This window comes from Pelodiscus sinensis, chromosome 11 (genome assembly GCF_049634645.1).
Source record: "Pelodiscus sinensis isolate JC-2024 chromosome 11, ASM4963464v1, whole genome shotgun sequence".
Taxonomy (NCBI): domain Eukaryota; kingdom Metazoa; phylum Chordata; order Testudines; family Trionychidae; genus Pelodiscus; species Pelodiscus sinensis.
The window spans coordinates 49,373,905-49,392,826 of record NC_134721.1 but is presented as its reverse complement, the minus strand read 5'-3'; the positions used below and the strand labels follow the sequence as shown (position 1 = coordinate 49,392,826).

Sequence of the window (18,922 nt, the reverse complement as noted above, 5' to 3'; positions counted from 1 at the left end):
TTAGAAATGTAATATATGTGCCCATAAAAAACATGTTGCATTTCTCAAACCATTAACTTTTATTTTTTCACACTGTAGGGTTCATTACATGCATAAAATATTTCAATTTTGTAGTGAAACAGAAATGGACATTGACAAAACAGAAAAATAAGTCCTGAAGTTGAGTTAAATGCAACATGGTTTCTGTTTATTTGGGACACTGAAGGGAAGCCGCACTGCGGTAAGTTTTATGGAAATAAAAGAACTCTGAATCATGCTACAGTCAGAATGAATCTCTCAACTATTCTAATCTAGCATCATTTAAGTGTGTATTAAATGCCAATAATTTATAGGTAGGAACACCAAGTCTCTAGATAGGAATCTCTACATGTAAGTAAAAAGAATTTTCCTATAGATTAATACGATCCTCCAAAAAGGCTGTGTTCTCCAAGCAATGAATGGGAAGAACCATTAAGGTATAGTGATAACTTTGAATTTATTCCTCAAGGTTTAAAATATTAAATGTTTTTCCACTTTATTTTTGCCTTTTTCTGAAGCCTTCTGAACTGGGTACTGAGGGAGCAGGAAGCCAAACCAAACTGTGTCAAGGTCTCTATGTTCCTCTAAAATTTAGCAGATACTCTAATTTAGTTGTACAACAAGGGCACAGTGAAATTGCTAATTTGTTTCGGAAGTGTCATACTGTACTGTTATTAGTTTGGCAAACATGGGTACAAACTGTGTCCATCATGATTACCTTTTAATGTATGACAAGGAACAGAACATTGGAAGCAAACAACATTTTCTTATTCATAGCATTTGTGCCCATAATTAACATTCTCTACTTTCCCAGGAAGTGTTTCACCTGAGTAAGTTTCAAACAAGTTTATGTCTTCACAAAAAGTACTATATCTTTTAAACCTTCTGTAAGGAAAAATTTATATATAATGTAATTAACCTCAATTGTAAAACTTCACATATCTTTTTAAAATAACATTCATCTTTGTCTGCAAACTTGGGATAAAATTCACCAAGGTGCAGAAGGCCAGCACACTTTTTGCCTCAATGGGCTATGCATGACTTAAATCCCTATTCATGTACCTTGGGTATTTTATGTTCCCCCCCCTTTACTGTAGTAGTTTTAGTCCAGGTCTATCCTAGATCAGGAAGGTCAGCTTAAGGTACGCAACTCCAGTTACATAAATAACATAACTGGAATCGACATTACTTAAGCCAAGCTTGGTGCAAGGTGGACAGGAGCCAATGCTCCCGTTGGCTTCCCTTATACCAGCGCTGACCGAGAGCACCCTTAGTATTCAGTTTAGTGGGTCTTTACCTGCTAAATCAAATGCCAGATCGATCTACATGGCAAATGGAGATATGGCCTTAGATAATGATATCTCCTCATTAAATCCCTGTGAGGAAGGAAAATGCTATTATCTCCATTTATAGAGGGAAAACTGAGGGCACAGAGGAACTAAGTGCCCAAGATCTCATACAATGTCATCAGTGGACCCAGGTTTTCTATGACCCCAATCAAAAGCAATAGCATTGGACCATCCTCTCAAAACTAGAGACATAAGAGGTGCCTGGGCCTTGTGTTGACCCTGGAATGAATTTCACACTAGAAGTATATTTAATAAGCAACTGCAGAGCTACCATCCTGCACTTAACATAGGATAATGATGACAGTGAACTAAATCAAATAAAATTCAAGGTAATTACAGATTTGATTATTAGACATCATTTGAAAAATCATTTTGGTAATAAATATGGATGTTCCTTAGGTTTTGAATGTTGTTATGATTGAGATTAAAATAATACATGAATAAAATATACTTTGTTTCATTGTATATTGTCTCTAAGGTGATATTTGATGTTGTGTGACTGATTTTTTTAAAAAACATTTAATGAAAATTTAGAAACCTATCACAATATATCATGTAATTTTTCTTCCAAATCCTATTTTTTGTCCTTATTTTTCCAGTTTTTTCATTCCAAGAACTTCTGCTTCAATCACAGTTTTATAGAGTGGAAAATTTAGCTTTTATCATGTAAATATTCAGATTTTTCAAAACAATATTAATATTGTCTACCTTTATATAATTAATAACAGAAAAATGAAGATTTATCATCACAAATAAGCATTCTATTGTTTGTTCTCTTAGGAGAATCCGATTGTTTTGTTTACCACAAAAACATAATATGGATCATAGTAGACTAGGAAACTAAAATTCTCTTCTCAAAAACTTATTCTCTTCTCTAAAATACTAAAATTAGCATATCTTCTCTAAAATTAACTTTGGACATTTACATTTGAGGCTACAGGTCATGTTGAGAGGAAATAAATTATTTTTTAAAGTAGTTGGTAAAGCTTCATTTGGTTAATTACATCTGTGCTTACCCACGTTGATTGCCCAGCCTCTGTCAATGGCAAGTTTTCCCGCCTTTAAGAAAAATAAAATAAGAAATTCAGGAATGCGTGAACTATGACAATTTAGGCCTTTATCCTGTATCCCTTAGGCATTATGAAGGTTCCCACATAGCCTCTAAAGACAATAATTGAAGTTTTACCATAGCAAGGCATGCTGGAGGAGACCCTTTAACGAGATGTCTATATTTCATTATGTTCCAATTGTTCGTGTAAAATTAACTTTGCTATGCAGAGACAAACACTGACCCCTAGTAGCCAAACTGAAAAGTGCAGTAATGAGAGAAAATTGTTCCAATAGGTAAAGCTTCCAAACATAACAAGCATAAACATAGTGTTCAATCCTTTTTTATATCATTCCAATTTATGTAATAATCTCCCAAATAATGCATTGAGAACCTGTAAATAAATGCAAACATATTGATGCACTTATAGTTACCAGTGAGTAAAGTGGCAATATGAAAAATGTCCTGGGATTTTTTTATTAAGTTGTATTTGTCGACAATTCTTTTCCTCAGATTTATGGAAATGGTGATGACTGCTCATTTGCGCATTCAAAAAAGGAGAGTCAACAAAGAGAGGACACACTATGCTGGAATTAGGAAAACTTGAATTTATAAAAAATGCAAAATATTATTAGCGAAGAGCCATCTTAAAGGAGCATTTTTGCTTTTGAAAGCAGATATTATTTTCATTCACAATACTGTTCACTGATGACTGATAAATTATAAGTACTTCAAGTGTCAAATATTTTTAAAGGACATGTTATAATATCTAACAAAATAAATTATTTCCAAAAAATCATAGAGTGAAAATTGCATTTGTAAGGGGACCTGGAAAGCTTCGAAGTAAGAGACAAGGAGCTTTTCCATACCTAAAATTGGTCTTTGGATACCTCTGGAAGATTACTTAATATTTAAGAAACTGGGGGAGAGGGGAGGAAGAGAATGTCATTTTACTACCCAAACACTGCCAATATGTCCAGCTTCGACCTTAAAGAGGGATTACGGACGGGCAGAACCCGGAAGTCACAGTGCTTCTCCACTAACTCCTCATTCAGTATACTTCCCAGGTATTCCTCATAACACTAGCGACGGCACTGGCAGCAATGAAGGCACATATGTTATACTTCTGAATTTTTAAGAGCACACAGATAGTTTAGGCCTTTATTTATTGCTTGATGAATTCAGTTTATGCAGGCAGACACTATGCTTTTTTTTTTTTTTTTTTTTTTTTGAACATGGAAGAGTATTTCTGTGATGAGAACTAGAGGAAGCTTGGAACACAGAGGCGTGGAAATCATGACCATAGAATCGCCACTATTGTTATTTATTACTTGTATTACAGTAGCAATAAGAGTGCCACTGTGCTAGGCATTACACAAACGTAACAGTCCCAGCCCCAAGAGCTTACGACATGAGTAACGCTCTCCCAAAATCCAGATTTACGAATAGCTAATAGAATGACATCAACTCTGGTCTCATCACGGAGAACTGTCTCTCTATAACAATTCACACTACACAACTAAAACAAAAGACAGGACTATGCAGCACTTTAAAGACTAACAAGATGGTTTATTAGGTGATGAGCTTTCGTGGGCCAGACCCACTTCCTCAGATCTGACCAGACTAACACGGCTACATCTCTATTACTACACAACTAAGAGAGACTGGTGCAAGGCTCCCAGATAGTGCTGTAGCACTAGCAAGAGGCAGTGAAACAGCCACAAGAGCATTCAGAGGAAATCCACTAGCAGGGAAATAAAAAGAGTTTTAAGCAGCATGGCAAGGGCCCTCTGACAGTAATTGATAATTTTAGAGAATGATTTTTCTTCTTCCTCCTATTGCCTCCCTCTGTAACACAAATGCTTAAAAATTGCAGACCAGATTCTATCCTCAACTATCCCTATTCATTCCCATTAAAATCAACAACGTTGCCTGGCTGTATATGACACAGAATTTCACCCTATTTGTTACTGCTGCTTTGAATTTGCAGGTCACTATATTCCAGTTGCTTATTTTAGACTTGAATGAGAATTATGAGATGAAACTAAAGTCCACATGCAGTTAAGTCTTCAGCTCTCACACACTGATCTGCTTTTGCCTTTTCCACTTAGGGCACTGGCAATAAATTGCCTGCTGAAGAAGTTACACTTGTTTCTACCTCAGCTACTTTATCCATATTAATAAAAGGACACCTCTCACAGGATCCCAAATTTTGGACAATGACTTTATCACTTTCTCTCTGCACTTCTTGCTAAGCAATCTTTTATGAATAATGTAGGCAAGGATAATATTCCAGATAGCATATCTACTTTTCCTGCTTTTCAAGGCAGCTTTGGGCTGGCCAAACAGCATTAGAAATTGTTACAAATATATTCAAGCGCTTTCCTTTTTTCCTAACTTATTCTTCCTCAATCTTCAAGAAAACACAGTGAAAGTAAGGATATAATCAAAATGAAAAGGGAAAAAAGGAAGCAGAAATTGAAGACCAGAGAGGAGAAGGAATGGTACTAAGAAAACACAGTCAAAAAAGGGCAATAGTAATAGAGATGTAGCCGTGTTAGTCCTGTCTTTTGTTTCAAAAAAGGGCAAGATATTCTTTACTAGATCCCACACCAATGAAATCAATAACTTGTGGCAGTACATAAATGTGGAAAGTACCACTGGCCCCAGCACTGCCTAGGTGACTTGGTAGTAGAAGTTGTCTATCTTATTCCTCAACCCATTGCAGAAAAAAAAAAGAGAAAATGTGACCTTTATTTTCAGGGTAGCTGTAACCTCCACAGTAGAATCACAACCTCTTCTGCCACTTTTCCACCTTTGTTGGAAATTTATGTAAAATCTTTCTACTGTGCTAACTTTCACAGTTTGCTTCTTGATTTCATGATCTACTTGCTAAATTGTTAATTCTCATCTTTATCATCATATTAGCAATGCTTCTGCCAAATGTGTATGTGTGTGTGTGTGTGTATGTGTGTGTATATATAAATACATATTTTAAACAGGTCAGTATTCTGTGTGATTATGAATACATGAATCACATCGGAAAGGATAAGCAATTATGCTGTTTAACTAGAAGTCTTGAAAAATCAAACAGTTTTTGCAACACAACTTGAGCATGTGATTATGTAGATAACAGATAAAAATTTTACAAAATGTTTTCAATGTTTAATATCACTGACCAGTGAGCAAATTACTCTTTCACACAGAGAATTAAGATGCCATTATGTGCGTAACATTAAGACATATTGTCAAAAGTGATTTCTGAATGCTTAAAGTGAACAATCATACATGACAGATTACCCGTCCACCAGTTATCCATTCTATTTCTTTCCTGAATATCTCTTGATGACTAATTACAACAACTGGCAGGAAACTGGAGATCCTTGACAAACATGAGATTTTAGTTGCAGAATTAGGGAAAGCAATTTGTACAGTTAACAGCACCAATCAGCAGAAATTTTATGAATAAAAGGCAATTTATTTTGTACGTGTTTATAGAATGCTTGAAAATATAAAGTGTTAATAATATTTTAATTAATGGCTATGCTGGACTTAAAATTTTGACAATACATCTGAGAAGAAAAACATGAAAATTTTGTGAATAAATGCTAAAGCAATACTAAAAGTAAGTACTCAAACACTTTTCAGATTTATCTTATTAAATAAACGTGTGTAGGAAAGTAGAACTGTGTTCCCACAATCATCTATAATTCATCTAAATAATAGGGTAGTTATAATGTCGCTGGCTCTGCCTTGCTGTGATGGAGTTTTACAAAAAGGATAATGGCAAGGTGCCTTGGAAATTAAAAATGTGAGTAACTCTGATTATATTAGTTGTACTGTGGCTGAATGTAGGAGCCTCAACCAAAATCAGAGCCCTGTTGTGCAAGCCACTCTACAAACATAATGAGAGACTCTGTCCTTATGACCTTACAGATCTGTGGCCCCAATCCTGCAATAATTTATGCACACGCTTAACTTTAAGTACTGGCAGCAGTCCTGTTAGACTCAACATGCATAAAGCTAAAGCATGTGCATATGCTTTGGCGGGATTGGGAATAAACTGGAAAGACACAGAAAGAATGGGGATAGAAACAGAGGCACAGAGTGATAAGGCAACTTGCCCAAACAGATAGCCAGTGGGTGGCAGATCAGTGAAGAAAACACAGGTCTCCTGATGCAGTTCAGGGCCCTCGTTAGTACGGCTTACATTTTTAAAAAACTTAAATTGGCTAAGCAAAACCTGAAGTGTAAGAAAGTTCAATGCCAACCTTGACTCAACAGAGAAAGCATTCTGATTTCAACATGAGAACTACTAGATGGGTCTGAGTGCATGAAGAGATATAGAACTTCCCACCTCTACATCACTGGACCAAATCCAGTCCACGTTAGAAACCAAAAAAGCATGTACTCAACAGTCTGTTTCTCATTAGACTATGTAATTCTATCATTTTCTGAAACACTTTCCCTTTTATTTTTATTTATAAAAGAAAGAAAGAAAGAAAGAAAGAAAGAAAGAAAGAAAGAAAGAAAGAAAGAAAGAAAGAAAGAAAGAAAGAAAGAAAGAAAGAAAGAAAGAAAGAAAGAAAGAAAGAAAGAAAGAAAGAAAGACATACTCTAAAATACATGCTGTCCTGTGCAGCCTGAACAATATGAAGCTATAGAATTCTAAAAACACTATATATTTTCCCTCTGGCAAATGCTAATTTGCAGTATTTTCTTCAACAGCAATTAATAATACATTCACAGTTTAATATTAATGATAAACTCCTCTGGGAACTAACCAGGTTCATTAACATCAAAGAGAGTTTTTCCCATGACAGATGTGGTACTTTCTTCTTGAGTATTGATTAATGATAACATTTCTTGAGAGCTATGGGCAAAATTTTGCCCTAGGTTAAATGTGTATAGGTCCCACTGACTTTCATGGGCACTATCTACACTCCTTTCAAGGACATAAAGGAAGAATTTGGCCTTGTGTATTTTATTACTTCAAAAGGTCTAGTCTAAATAATTATGCTACAGAAACTCAAGTAAGTGCTTTCTACAGTTTTACTATTTGTTATGTGCCTTTGCATCAGGAATGTTTCTTGCCATACAAGAATATGTTGCTATTTTTAAAACATGCATAAATCTGAATAAACACTGAATATAGCTTACTGCAAACCCACTGCTTGCAGTAAACCTGACTGACAATATTGCCACATAAAACAAAAACACAAGGGATAAGATATTTTACTCCATGAATTTTAATTATAACCAATGCAGTATTTTACAGTTCTGGCTCTCTTCTTATGGTACAATCAATCCTTCTTTTGGGAATACAGCATTTCCCAAAACTAGCAAAAATATACACAACATCTAAAATAGATGTTTTTAAAAGTGTATTTTAATTAATTTTAAGTCTTTAATTTTATTTAATTTTTAAATAAAGTGAAATTAACTTCCTATTTTGGTTGCTTTAAATAATACCTCTTACACCTTTAGTATCAGAGGACCTTTACGAGATACCTGGGAATGAGAGAAGCCCAAAATGCACGTGTTTGACAGGAAAAGGAGCTCTGCCCCTTCTCCCTAACCTCCATAGCAGTTTTCTGCTTAGCTGTTGGCTTGGCAAAGGGATACAGAGGCAGCCTATTGGCTGCTGGGTGCCCCTCTTTATTTAAACTACAGTACTCTGCGGTTTTCAAAAGCTTCTACTTGCTCATTAGTTGTCCCACCTCTGGACCCCTGAGGTGTAGATTAGGAGTGATGCTGTTTATGATGCTGTGGGTCAGACTGATCCCATTTTTATGGATCAGAAAGGAATTTTTCCCACTAGGCCAAACTGACACGGGATCAGGTGAGTTTTTTGCCTTCCATGCAGCCTTTAGGAAGCTCACTTGGAATAGAAATGACAGGATTTGAAATTCACATAATGCTGTTAAGATTACAGATTCTTCATAATTGCAGTCAGTGTTCAGAATTGGGTAAAGGTTAAAAGGGACAGCTCCCAGTCTTGCACAGCTGGACCTTGCACTCATGGAGGAGGGGAAGAGGAGACCAGAGACAGTGGGAGGACCGTGAGATTAACACAGACTGAGGTTCCCTTCCCTAGCTTTGTGGCCTCTTGCTACTCCACCCCCATAAGCCTTTATGTGTAGTTTGCATCTTCAATGAATCTTTGATATTATTCACCAAAGGAAGAATTTGAAAAAAAATGCATCTTGCTTTTCATGTTCAATCTGATTGCTGCAAAGTGCCTATTATCACCACTAACCAACAATTAACACAGATATCCTCTCAGTTTTGTGAAAATACTGCTGCTGCTTTACTGTTCCCTTCTAGCTTCCCAGCCTCCTCCACTATTATATCTGCTAGTAAGATGAAAGAAATCTTTTATTCCAGGAATGGGCAATAATTTTAACAGGGAGGCCACTTCACAAATGTCGGTACATGGTCACAGGCCGTCTCCAGGCCCCCCTGAACGAACGGGGCCTCAGATACAAGGGGTGAGGTTAGGAGCTACAGAGAAGACAAAACAAATGACTGTGAAAGAGACCCTTTGTGTGTATGGCAAGTGTGTATGTGATTGATTCTGTGCCACACACACACAGCCACTAGGTGTGAGACAATGACACAGAAACTGTGTATGCTTCTGGGTAAGTTTCTGAGAGAAGCCACACACTGTCTCTTTAAGGCTATGTCTAGACCGCAGAGTTCTATTGGAAAAAGATATATAAATTGCATATATTTTTCTGTTCGTTCCCCCCCCGAAGAGGCTATTTTGAAATGTGACCCAAACTCCTCTTTTGGAACACGCCTTATTCCTCATACAATGAGGAATACAGGGATGCCGAAAGAACACATCCGCTTTTTTGGAAACTGTTCCGAAAAAGTAGAAGCGTTCCCTGGATGCACCAGAGCTTTTCCGGGATACCTCCAGTATCTTGGAAAAGCTCCTCAATGTAGACATAGCCTAAGGGAAATGTGTCCTGATCTGTGGTCTTCCCTGTCCCTTGCTCTGCACTCCTCTGGGTCCTTGAGCATCCACGCTGTGTCTCCCTCCCCCCAACCCCTGCTCTGCAGAGATGGGCTATAGGGGCAGGGGGACAAACTAACGTCAGCACTCCCTGCCCCTCCATACACACCCACAAACAGCTAGTAGGAAAATCCTGAAAGCAGCTCAGCTACATGACCTAGCAAGGTGGGGGAGGGCAGCTGAATACATGTGGCTGGCTGTAAATATGCACTCTCTGCTAATCAGCTGGGCGGGCCAGAGAGAAATGGTTGGTGGGCCAGATCTGGCTCCTGGACCTGATTTTGCCCATCCCCGATTTCTAGATCTGAAGGAAAAAAAATAAGTACACTCCTCAAGACAATGCACTTCAATAGCTGGCCTTAACATATGTAATGTGAGATTCTGTATCTTTCCATGGATCTCCACTCTAACAGCTAGTTTGGGAAGGGCACGGGAGAGTGAAGCTGCAGTAGAAGCAATGAAAATCTATTTGCCAGCACAATGATTGTGATTTTAGATAAAATCCCTCATTTTCATTGCTATAGGTCAGCTCCTGTGAAAAGAGATAGGGAATGCCATTAAGGTCTTCCAGCACGGTGGTTGGCTCTGAAATGTGCTTCTACTCTGACAAACAACATAGACAGGTTCCGTGGTTGTTGCCGTCTGATTTTATGATCAAAATGTGGTGGGTTTACAACGAAAAAGATGTTTTTTCCCCAAATTACTGGCCCTGCAAACTCAGCTTTGGCTCAGTCTCTCAGGGGTTCTTTCCATCTGGCATCTCACTGTCTGTAATAAAGGTTCTGTAGGAAAAAATAAGCCCGCAGTGACACCTGTGCAACTCCACTGCCTGCAGTGAGGAAGAACAGATGTAACTAATTGGAATTTGGAAACAATTCTGTAATGATTAAACAGAATACAACTCACTCCATTTTTGCCGGGCTCTCTCTATAGTGATAACACCACTAAAACTTCTATTTTAATCACTAATTTGAGGAGGTACAAATTTCTGAATACACAAAATAAACAGTAAGAAGATGTCATTTTCTCACTAGCTGTATTTCAGAGCAGAAACTCATTGTAAGCAGCACATCCTTTTTCAGGATGCGCTGAAAACAGAATGATAAGAGCAGATGCCATCCCAAATAGGGAAAAAAATCTCCCCGTTTTAGTGATTGTTCTCTTTCCATGCCCTCGCTTCTTGATAGTGTTGATAGGCATTGCAATGTGATGCTGGATTTAGCCACTGTCTCTATGACAGATCATTAACCCCCTTCTTGCCCTGGTCCAGTGTAGTATTAGTAAACAACCCAATTACAGATCCATTGGTTTACATGCACAGATTTTATAAGTTATAAAATCTATGAGAGGGCACAGGTTAAGTACTTTTTTAAAATGCAGTTCATTAATTCAAGCTGATGAAAGAGATAAGAAAAAAACCTTACCATTATTGTTCCTCCTGTCTGCATTCTCAGAGGCTTCAGCACCTTTCTCTGAACAAGGAAATTGGGAAGAAAGAGAACTGGAGGAATTTCTGTAATTGTAGCCACTACAAATGACCACTACAGAAAAAAAAAACAGAGAATAATTACAAATTAGTTTTTGTATAGTTTATCCTAGCTCCTTATTACTATTAAAATATTCTGTGTCACAGTTACTATATACTAAACAAAAGCACGTGTCTTTAACATACAGTATTTTTCCCTACAGAAACACCAGTATCCATAATAGCAATAATTAATATTGGCCTCTAAACAGCTTCCTTTCTTTTAGAGAGAGACCAGCAGGTCTCAAATGGCAATTTAAGAGAAACTATGTTTCAGAAGTCAGATTCTGGATTCTTATGCCAAATTTTGACAAGACTATTATTTTTTCAGTGATGTACACATTTCAAATAGGCTAATAATGTTACAAAACCAACAATGAACATTCTTAAATGGTATTAATAGTTGGCTGTGCTTACTACATTGCTCAATCCAAAGGGTCAAAAATACACAAATAGATTTGGACTAAGATGTTTAACACTTAATGAACATTTTACGTGCATCTTAGCTTAAACAATGCAGTTATTTTCATGCAAGATCAGGTAAGATTTATTTTGGGTAGTAAATATTGTTAGACTATTTTTTAAAGTATACATTGTATTAAATAAGCAGGTAACCAAGAAAATTATTTGAAAAATTACTTCCAAAATATTTACAATATGTGATCTATTCTAGTGAAGAACTTTAGTTCTTCAGATATTGCTTCTAAGAATCCATATTAGCAGTGTAAGGCGCCAATATAGCTCAAAACCTAAATCACAGCTAGCAATATTTAATGTCTGCATTTCAACTTATTCCTCAAAATTTCATAGTCAGTTCAATACATTGAAACCTTTGCACAAGGATTTTGTGTGGATCCCACACTAGTATAATGAAGTTTCAAGAAATTCTGTAGACCTCTGAAGTTCTCTTATTTCATCAGTTGAGCTATTGCAAGTGATGGGGTAAACTGGTGGGTGAGTATTAACAAAAGAATAAAACCTAAATGCTTATTTGGTCTACTTAGGTATTCAAAATATGACCACTTACAACCAAAACAGCTTAAAGGAAGACTGTAGGTATGATTTATTGAAGTGGTTATGCATTTTGTTTTAAGCATAAAAAGTATATGCCTTCAGCACTGTTTACTTTGACAGCAGTTCACTTAAGAGTTTGTTGAACTTTTATATTGAAAGAAATTTCAAAGACAACATATGGCTTATATTATATTGGAAATTATTTCCCAATAACAGCTGCCCATCAGTTATACAATTATCTTCACTATCATCTTTTAATGCAGCAAGATTTGCTAAAATCTATTTAAAAACCTTTGTAACCTCAGGTTGGTATTATAAAGAGATAATTTCCACTTGTAATGCATCTTAAATGGAGTAGCACTAGGTAGAATTTGGCCTACTATTAAAACTAGTGTCAAGCACTGCAGATAGCTGGAGAGTGTAAGAACATTTCACAAAAACATTTGCCTCTTTAATTTATGTTTTTTGGCCTGCTCTATAAATACACTGTAACCCATGTGTAATAATACAATTTGTAATCTTCTCCACAATGTAATTTGGCCAAGGAAAAATATAGCCTTACTATTCCGCCCCATTTTCACGGTGCCAGCAAATGAGAAAAGCATCTAAGAGAACACTGCAGAACAGCTATTTACATGAACATTTAAAAAGAAAAAGGAAAATGGGGCCAGAAAAATAAGAAATGGGGCACAGAAAAGTCAAATAAATGTATTATATAACAAATTTTGAATCATGATGCAATAATCCTATCTTGGCATTCTTATGACTACATAGATGACTCGCAGCTTTGCATTTATAGTTAATGACAGAGGAAAAATGTGTTTGGGTAATTAAACTCTCCAAGAACTCTCAATGTTTTCTAATTAACAGCATACTTGACTAGATATACAGAGTAAGATAGTCATAAATCATGACAAACAAGTAGACCTGTGGCACCTTAGAGACTAACAAATATAGATCGATCGATAAAATAGGATAGGATAGTCTCCACTCAAGCTCATCTGAAGTGGGTTTGGCCCATGAAAGCTCATGATTATTATATATATTATATATATTAGACACACACACACACATACATACTGTTTGTTTCTGAAGTGCCACAGGACTACTCATTGTTTTTAAAGTTACAGACTTTAAAGTCATGGGACTTATAAATCATGAGGAAAGCCTTCAGTCCTGAAACATACAACTAAACCTATGGAAAACAGACTATTTATTGAAATTGTTATAATCTTTGTGGTGAACAATCAGGAAATTAGGTGTCCTTGATCATATTTTGACACAGTTCTGCTCAAATGTTTACAAAGTCTGAGTATTCTGTTTTTCTTGTTACTTCCAACATTAATTATCCTGCCTCCTCCACCTTCCTGCGCCCCACAGTTATTAGCCACAAGTTTTAGGAACTGATGAATAGAATATACCACTTTATATTTGTCTTTTACAGCATATGTTCATCATATTAAATTATTTTATAAGGTTAATAACTCTAAATATGAAACAACAAAACACAGAGCTTGCACCTGACACACCTACCCCCTCCTACACCTGAACTCCCTGCCTTAGGTCCCAACCAAAGTTCCCTCTAAGCTACGTGACTAAGCGGCCGCACAGCTACGTTCTGAGCCCTGTACAAAGGTTCAAAGCTCCCCACACAGGCAGACGGGTAGCTGTGTTAATATGTAGCTGAAAAAACTGTTTGGGTTTTTAAAATTCTTTTAACAAAATTTTTTGATATGCTGCAGATTGCTAAACTCTGAACTTAATGATTTTTTTAAATTCAGTGTTAGTAATTAATACATGGTAAATTGTGTTGCATTAAGGTCAGATCTTTGCTGTCTGGTAGAGTTCTGGCTTTTATGAGTTAGAAGTAACAAGTACTGGGTGTGATGCTAGCTGTTTTGTAGGATGAAACCTTATTTGCAAGCTTTTTGAGACATGCAAATGTCTACAAACCCTGAAGCCATGTGTTAATTTGTTCTGGGCTTCTACTCTTCCTCCAGGGAAAGGTTAATTTCCTACCTTTGTACAACACCTTTGTATTCACTAAGACTATATCTACACTACAGGTTTCTTGCACAAGAAGCTTTTTGCAGAAGAGATCTTCCACAAAAACTTCTTGCACAACAGAGCCTCCATATTGCAAAAGCACATAGAAAAAGCGATGCGCTTTTGTGCAAGAGAGCGTCCACACTGTATGGACGCTCTCTCGAAAGAAAGCGCTGATAGCTGTTCACAGAATGGCCAGCAGGGCACCTGTACTTTTTCCTCTTTCCTGTTTTTGCGCAAAAAACCCCTGTTGCCTGTCCTCACACACCTTTCTGCGCAAAAAGGAGTTATTCCTCGTAGGAGGAGGAATACCTACACTGGAAAAACCCCTCTCTTCTTTTGTTTTATTTGAGCAAAAACACGCTTTAGGTGTGGACACTCCACGAGTTTTTGTGCAAAAACAGCTGTTTTTACGCAAAAACTCTGTAGTGTAGACCTAGCTTCAGTGTACCTCACAGCAACTAGTCACAGGTGTCTTGTTTTAATATATTTTATTCCACACATATGGACTGCTTTATATATATATATGGTGGGTGTGAGTGTGTACATACACACAGTATGTTCTGTTTGTATTGGTGGTATACATCTACACACTACCTCAATACTGATGGTGCACATAAGAAAATTCAACCTGCCCAAGGGTAGAAAATGTTAGAGGGACTACTGATCATAACCCAGACCCCTGCTCCGGATCTCTCACACAGACCCCAACCTTACACCCATCCTACGTCCCATCTCCAGAATCCTCTTCTGCACCCATGCCCCCTCCCAAACCCTGCACCTCCATCCCCTGCCCGAAGTCATAACACTCTCCTACCCTAGGTCACAACCTAAACCCTCTGCACCCCCTCCTCCACCCCAATCCCCTGCTCCTGGTCACAACCCCATCCTTCACCCATACTCCCTTCAGACCACACACCTTCATGCACTGCAATCCTCTACTCCGAGATCCCTTCTGACCTAACCTCCATCCAAGTCCCCAAACCTCCTCCATTAACATAATAAAAGAGTGCAGGCCTTGACCACTTACCAAATTCTGAGTGCTCCCCCCCCATCAAAAATTATTGCCCACCTCTTACAAAGTATGTTTCATTCTCTAGAAGGTGTCTGAAGCACTTGTACACCAATGTACACCGCCAAGAGGAGAACAGACAGCATTTTATTATGGTTATCCACCATGCAAGGCTTCCCATTGCAACTACACGTAAGAATAAAAAGGACTTATATTCTGCTTTCCTGTATGTTTTTATGGGAGCTGAGCAGAATGGCAGATTTCTTCTCAGACTTGTTTGAGGCTCCTATGCACAAGTCTAACAAAAGAATCTGCTTCACAGCAAATAGCCATCTTTACAAGTAGCCTCAGATAACTATGTTTAGTAAGCCTGCTGCTAAAAGCAAATGGCTAACACAGGCAGTTATTTATTTTCAGGAAAAAGCAGAGATGTGAATCTGATTTTTCAATTTATTCTGTCCAGACGGTTCTCCTGTCAAATATTTAATTGGAAATTGATCTTCCATGAGATCTAGAAAGGAGCATAACAATAACTCTTTGTATCAACTCAACACTGAGATTTTCACTCACTGATTTTTGAAGACTTTTCTCGCAAACCTTTAGGACAATATTACTCAAGCTTCAGTTTGCAACACCAGCATAAGTTAGGAAGCTGTGGGGTTTGGTGACCACATTTTCTATAGGCTAAAGTTTTTTGTGTTTTTTAAAAAAATAATTATTCTTATTATGTTTCCAGTGCTTCGAGTTGCAAATATGACTTAAGTTTAAATGCTGCAGTTATAGCACTGACTGAATATATACCACTGGGTAATCTGAAATTTTGACATTTTCCATACATAGAGTTTATATTTAAAATATGAAATTATCAGATGTATAATGTCCTGAATGTAAATGCTGGTTCTGGTCATATTTGGCAGAATAATGCAATGGGGGGGAGGGGCTGACAATCAAAATAAATGATTTTGAGACATAAGATATAAAACATTCTGAGATATTTGATCTTTGCCTGCAGCTCCAGGCCAGCCCTGCCATGCAAAGGCTTCTTACTAGCTCCTGCAGGGGTTTGGCTTCCAACTCTACAGCAAGAATCTTGAAGTTCGGCAAGAACCCCAGTTCAAGCCAGGCTTTCAGAAAGTTCAAGCTCTCTGCTCTAAGGCTGGAGACTGGAAGTCCTGGAATAGTCAAACAGAGCTCTAGCTTGAGGGCAGTCTGCAAGGGACTTCCCTTGGCCAGCCACTCAATGGCATTCAGATTCCTAGGCCAGCCAGCTCTCTGAAAACCCTCTCATCCCAGCTTGAAGCAGTCCACATGTTGGAGCTGTCTTAGAGCTGCAGATTTCAGAAGCAGAGCTGAACAAGGAACTGATTTTTCAGTTCAGCCAACAAACCAGAAAAAAAAAAATCCAGGTGAAATATTCAGTTCAGTTGCAAAAAATGTTGGGAATGTGTCAGCAAACTGGAAATTGCTCTAGAACCTGGTGATTAAGGCACTAGGATGGAGATGTGGGTTCAAACATTTCCTCTGCCCAATTCAGAGCATGGACTTGAATCCACATCTCTTACATTCCAAGTGAATGCATTATTCTCACTTTTTCTCTGTGTGTAGCTCAATTAATTTTTAAGTATCTATGTACAGCGGAACAGCTTAAACAAGAAGGACTGAGATACACTCAGCCCAAAAAAGTAAATAGCTTAGTCATTAGGACCCTCACCCAGACAAGGGGGAGATCTGAGTTTAAGTCCCTGCTCCAGAGGAGGTGGTCACATTTGGGTTCTCCTGCGTCTTAGGCAAGTGCCAGAACCCATGAGCTAAAGCTTATGAAGAGGACAGTAAGCCACACATGCAGTTTGCTGATCCCGAAAATAACTTTTCCCCAGCCAAAGCTATTCAGTCAAATGTGCAAATAGTTTAGGATTTATCGAAACTGCATGTTACAGTGAATAAATTCTTTCATCTAAAACAGTCATCCAACTACACATGGGAGCCCTAGCAGCACCTATTAGCAGCAGTGAAACTGATGAGAATGTCAATTTCACACAACAGCTGTTCTGGTTGGGTAGCAGATTTCATTTTAGAAACATTATGTTAGGGTTTCTCAAATTGGAGGGGGGCAGAGAACCGGGGGGGGGGGGATTTTCTGGTACACAAATTTTTAAAAAATAGATTCAATCTGATCTGGAATTAAATCAAACTTTGAAAATGCAACATTTCCTGCAAGCCAGAAATCCCATGATTTGGCCAGCTCTACTTGTCAGGCCCTTCTTTTTGTTCAGGGCCTCACTCTATCAAGGGATAGATATTTTTATTAAGTGACACAATCGAAGTGCTTATTGTTATTTTTCACATGTCCCATACAAACTAAAAAAAATAACATTAATACTACAGGACTTCTTAGTAAAAGTTACAACTTTATATAGCCACAGTTTTAAACTCATAATGTTTTTCATTTCCAAGTGGCCCAGCCACAATGAAAGCTAATCACATAATGCTACTTGACTTGTAGGGCAATATTTGTAGGTTTACCCACTCTGCACCAATTTCTGTGTGTGTTAAATTTACATACACACACAACTTGAAAGTATCATACTGATCACATACTGCACATGTACTTGCAAGCATAATTGCTGCTTTTTACAAGTGAAAACATGTCACAATTTTAAAGTCTAGCTCAGTAATCAAGACTGGAGTAAGCACAGTAAACTTTTAATATCAACAAATTTAACCTAATTTGAATCAATTGTTTTTATATACTTATCGGGCAAGCTGTCTAATGCTACCTTGAAGCCACAATTCTTACCATGAAAAGGCTTCCTATTATGAAAATAACTTTGTTCCACATCAACATTACAAACAAAAACACTACATGTACAGAAAAAAAATCAAAATGTAATTACAAAGTACAAAGAAATAATGGATAATGATAATGATTTGCATACAACAGGTAGCCAATGTATTACTGGTCATTCTATCAAGACATCACAATTCAATGACTAAATAATAAATATTTTATATTCATAGTACTTTATGTGCATAGCAAAAGCACAAAATGATTTACTGGATACCTCTTGAAAGCCCTCCAAGATATGGTTCTGTATGCAGTATAAAAAAAATTAAAGAGAAATATATTCAAACATTTGGAATAGATGGTAATTGAAGGTAATTTTATTTTCCAAGCTGTCAGTTGGTTAAGTATCTGTCTTCATGACATAGCTCTTTATTAGTTTATTCTGATATGGAACAAAAGGACAGACATTAAATAGTAATCTTAGAAGGCAATGTACTGTCTGCATTACGATTATCTAGATAACATATTATAAATCAATACATGTAACTATTTCTTTGATAGACCATTTGTTCTCCTTCAGTCATTATCAACTTTTTAAGCCTACTTCCATCCGTTTATAACAGTATACTTGTTGCATAACTCAGGAACTTGACTCCACTCAAAATGGATCCTATGTCCACTAGAGTAACAAGCAGCACGTTTCCTATAGACAGCAAACACTGCATTTAATGATGTCTTCATTTTTCTCTTGTGCACTCTTGTGCAGTTACAAAGTGTACCTAATCCATTTTTGTTTGTGTTGATAATAAGGGATGTTAAATTTTGAGTAATTGACTAATCTAATAGTTCATGCAATTTGCATCGACTATTCGATTAGTCAATAGGGCACCTCTGCCTTTGAAGTTGATAGGGCACCTCTGCTGGCCCCATGCTTCCCATGGCATTTCAAAGCAGCAGCATTGTGTGGAGCCCAGGGTTAGCACTCCCCCGCTGATCCCTGGCTCAGTGTGGCACTGTCGCTTTGAAATGCCACAGGGAACCCAGCGTCAGATTGCATGTGGCGTTTCAAAGCAGCTGCTTTGAAACGCTGCGGGGAGCCCAGTC

At 37.4% G+C, this 18,922-nt stretch overlaps 1 protein-coding gene across 5 annotated transcripts in view; it reads right to left on the bottom strand.

Annotated features, from left to right (window-relative positions):
* HDAC11 (histone deacetylase 11) overlaps window positions 1–18,922 on the bottom strand; it is an 86,982-nt gene that overhangs the window by 44,248 nt on the left and 23,812 nt on the right. For 4 of the 5 annotated variants that reach the window (XM_075939669.1, XM_075939670.1, XM_075939668.1 and 1 more), the window contains exons 4-5: window positions 10,861–10,977; window positions 2,384–2,426 (exon numbers count right to left, since the gene is read on the bottom strand). In XM_075939669.1, the coding sequence (XP_075795784.1) occupies window positions 2,384–2,426; window positions 10,861–10,977 (160 nt within the window). The remainder of the gene's footprint in view (window positions 1–2,383; window positions 2,427–10,860; window positions 10,978–18,922) is intronic. The other variant, XM_075939672.1, reaches the window with a different exon arrangement.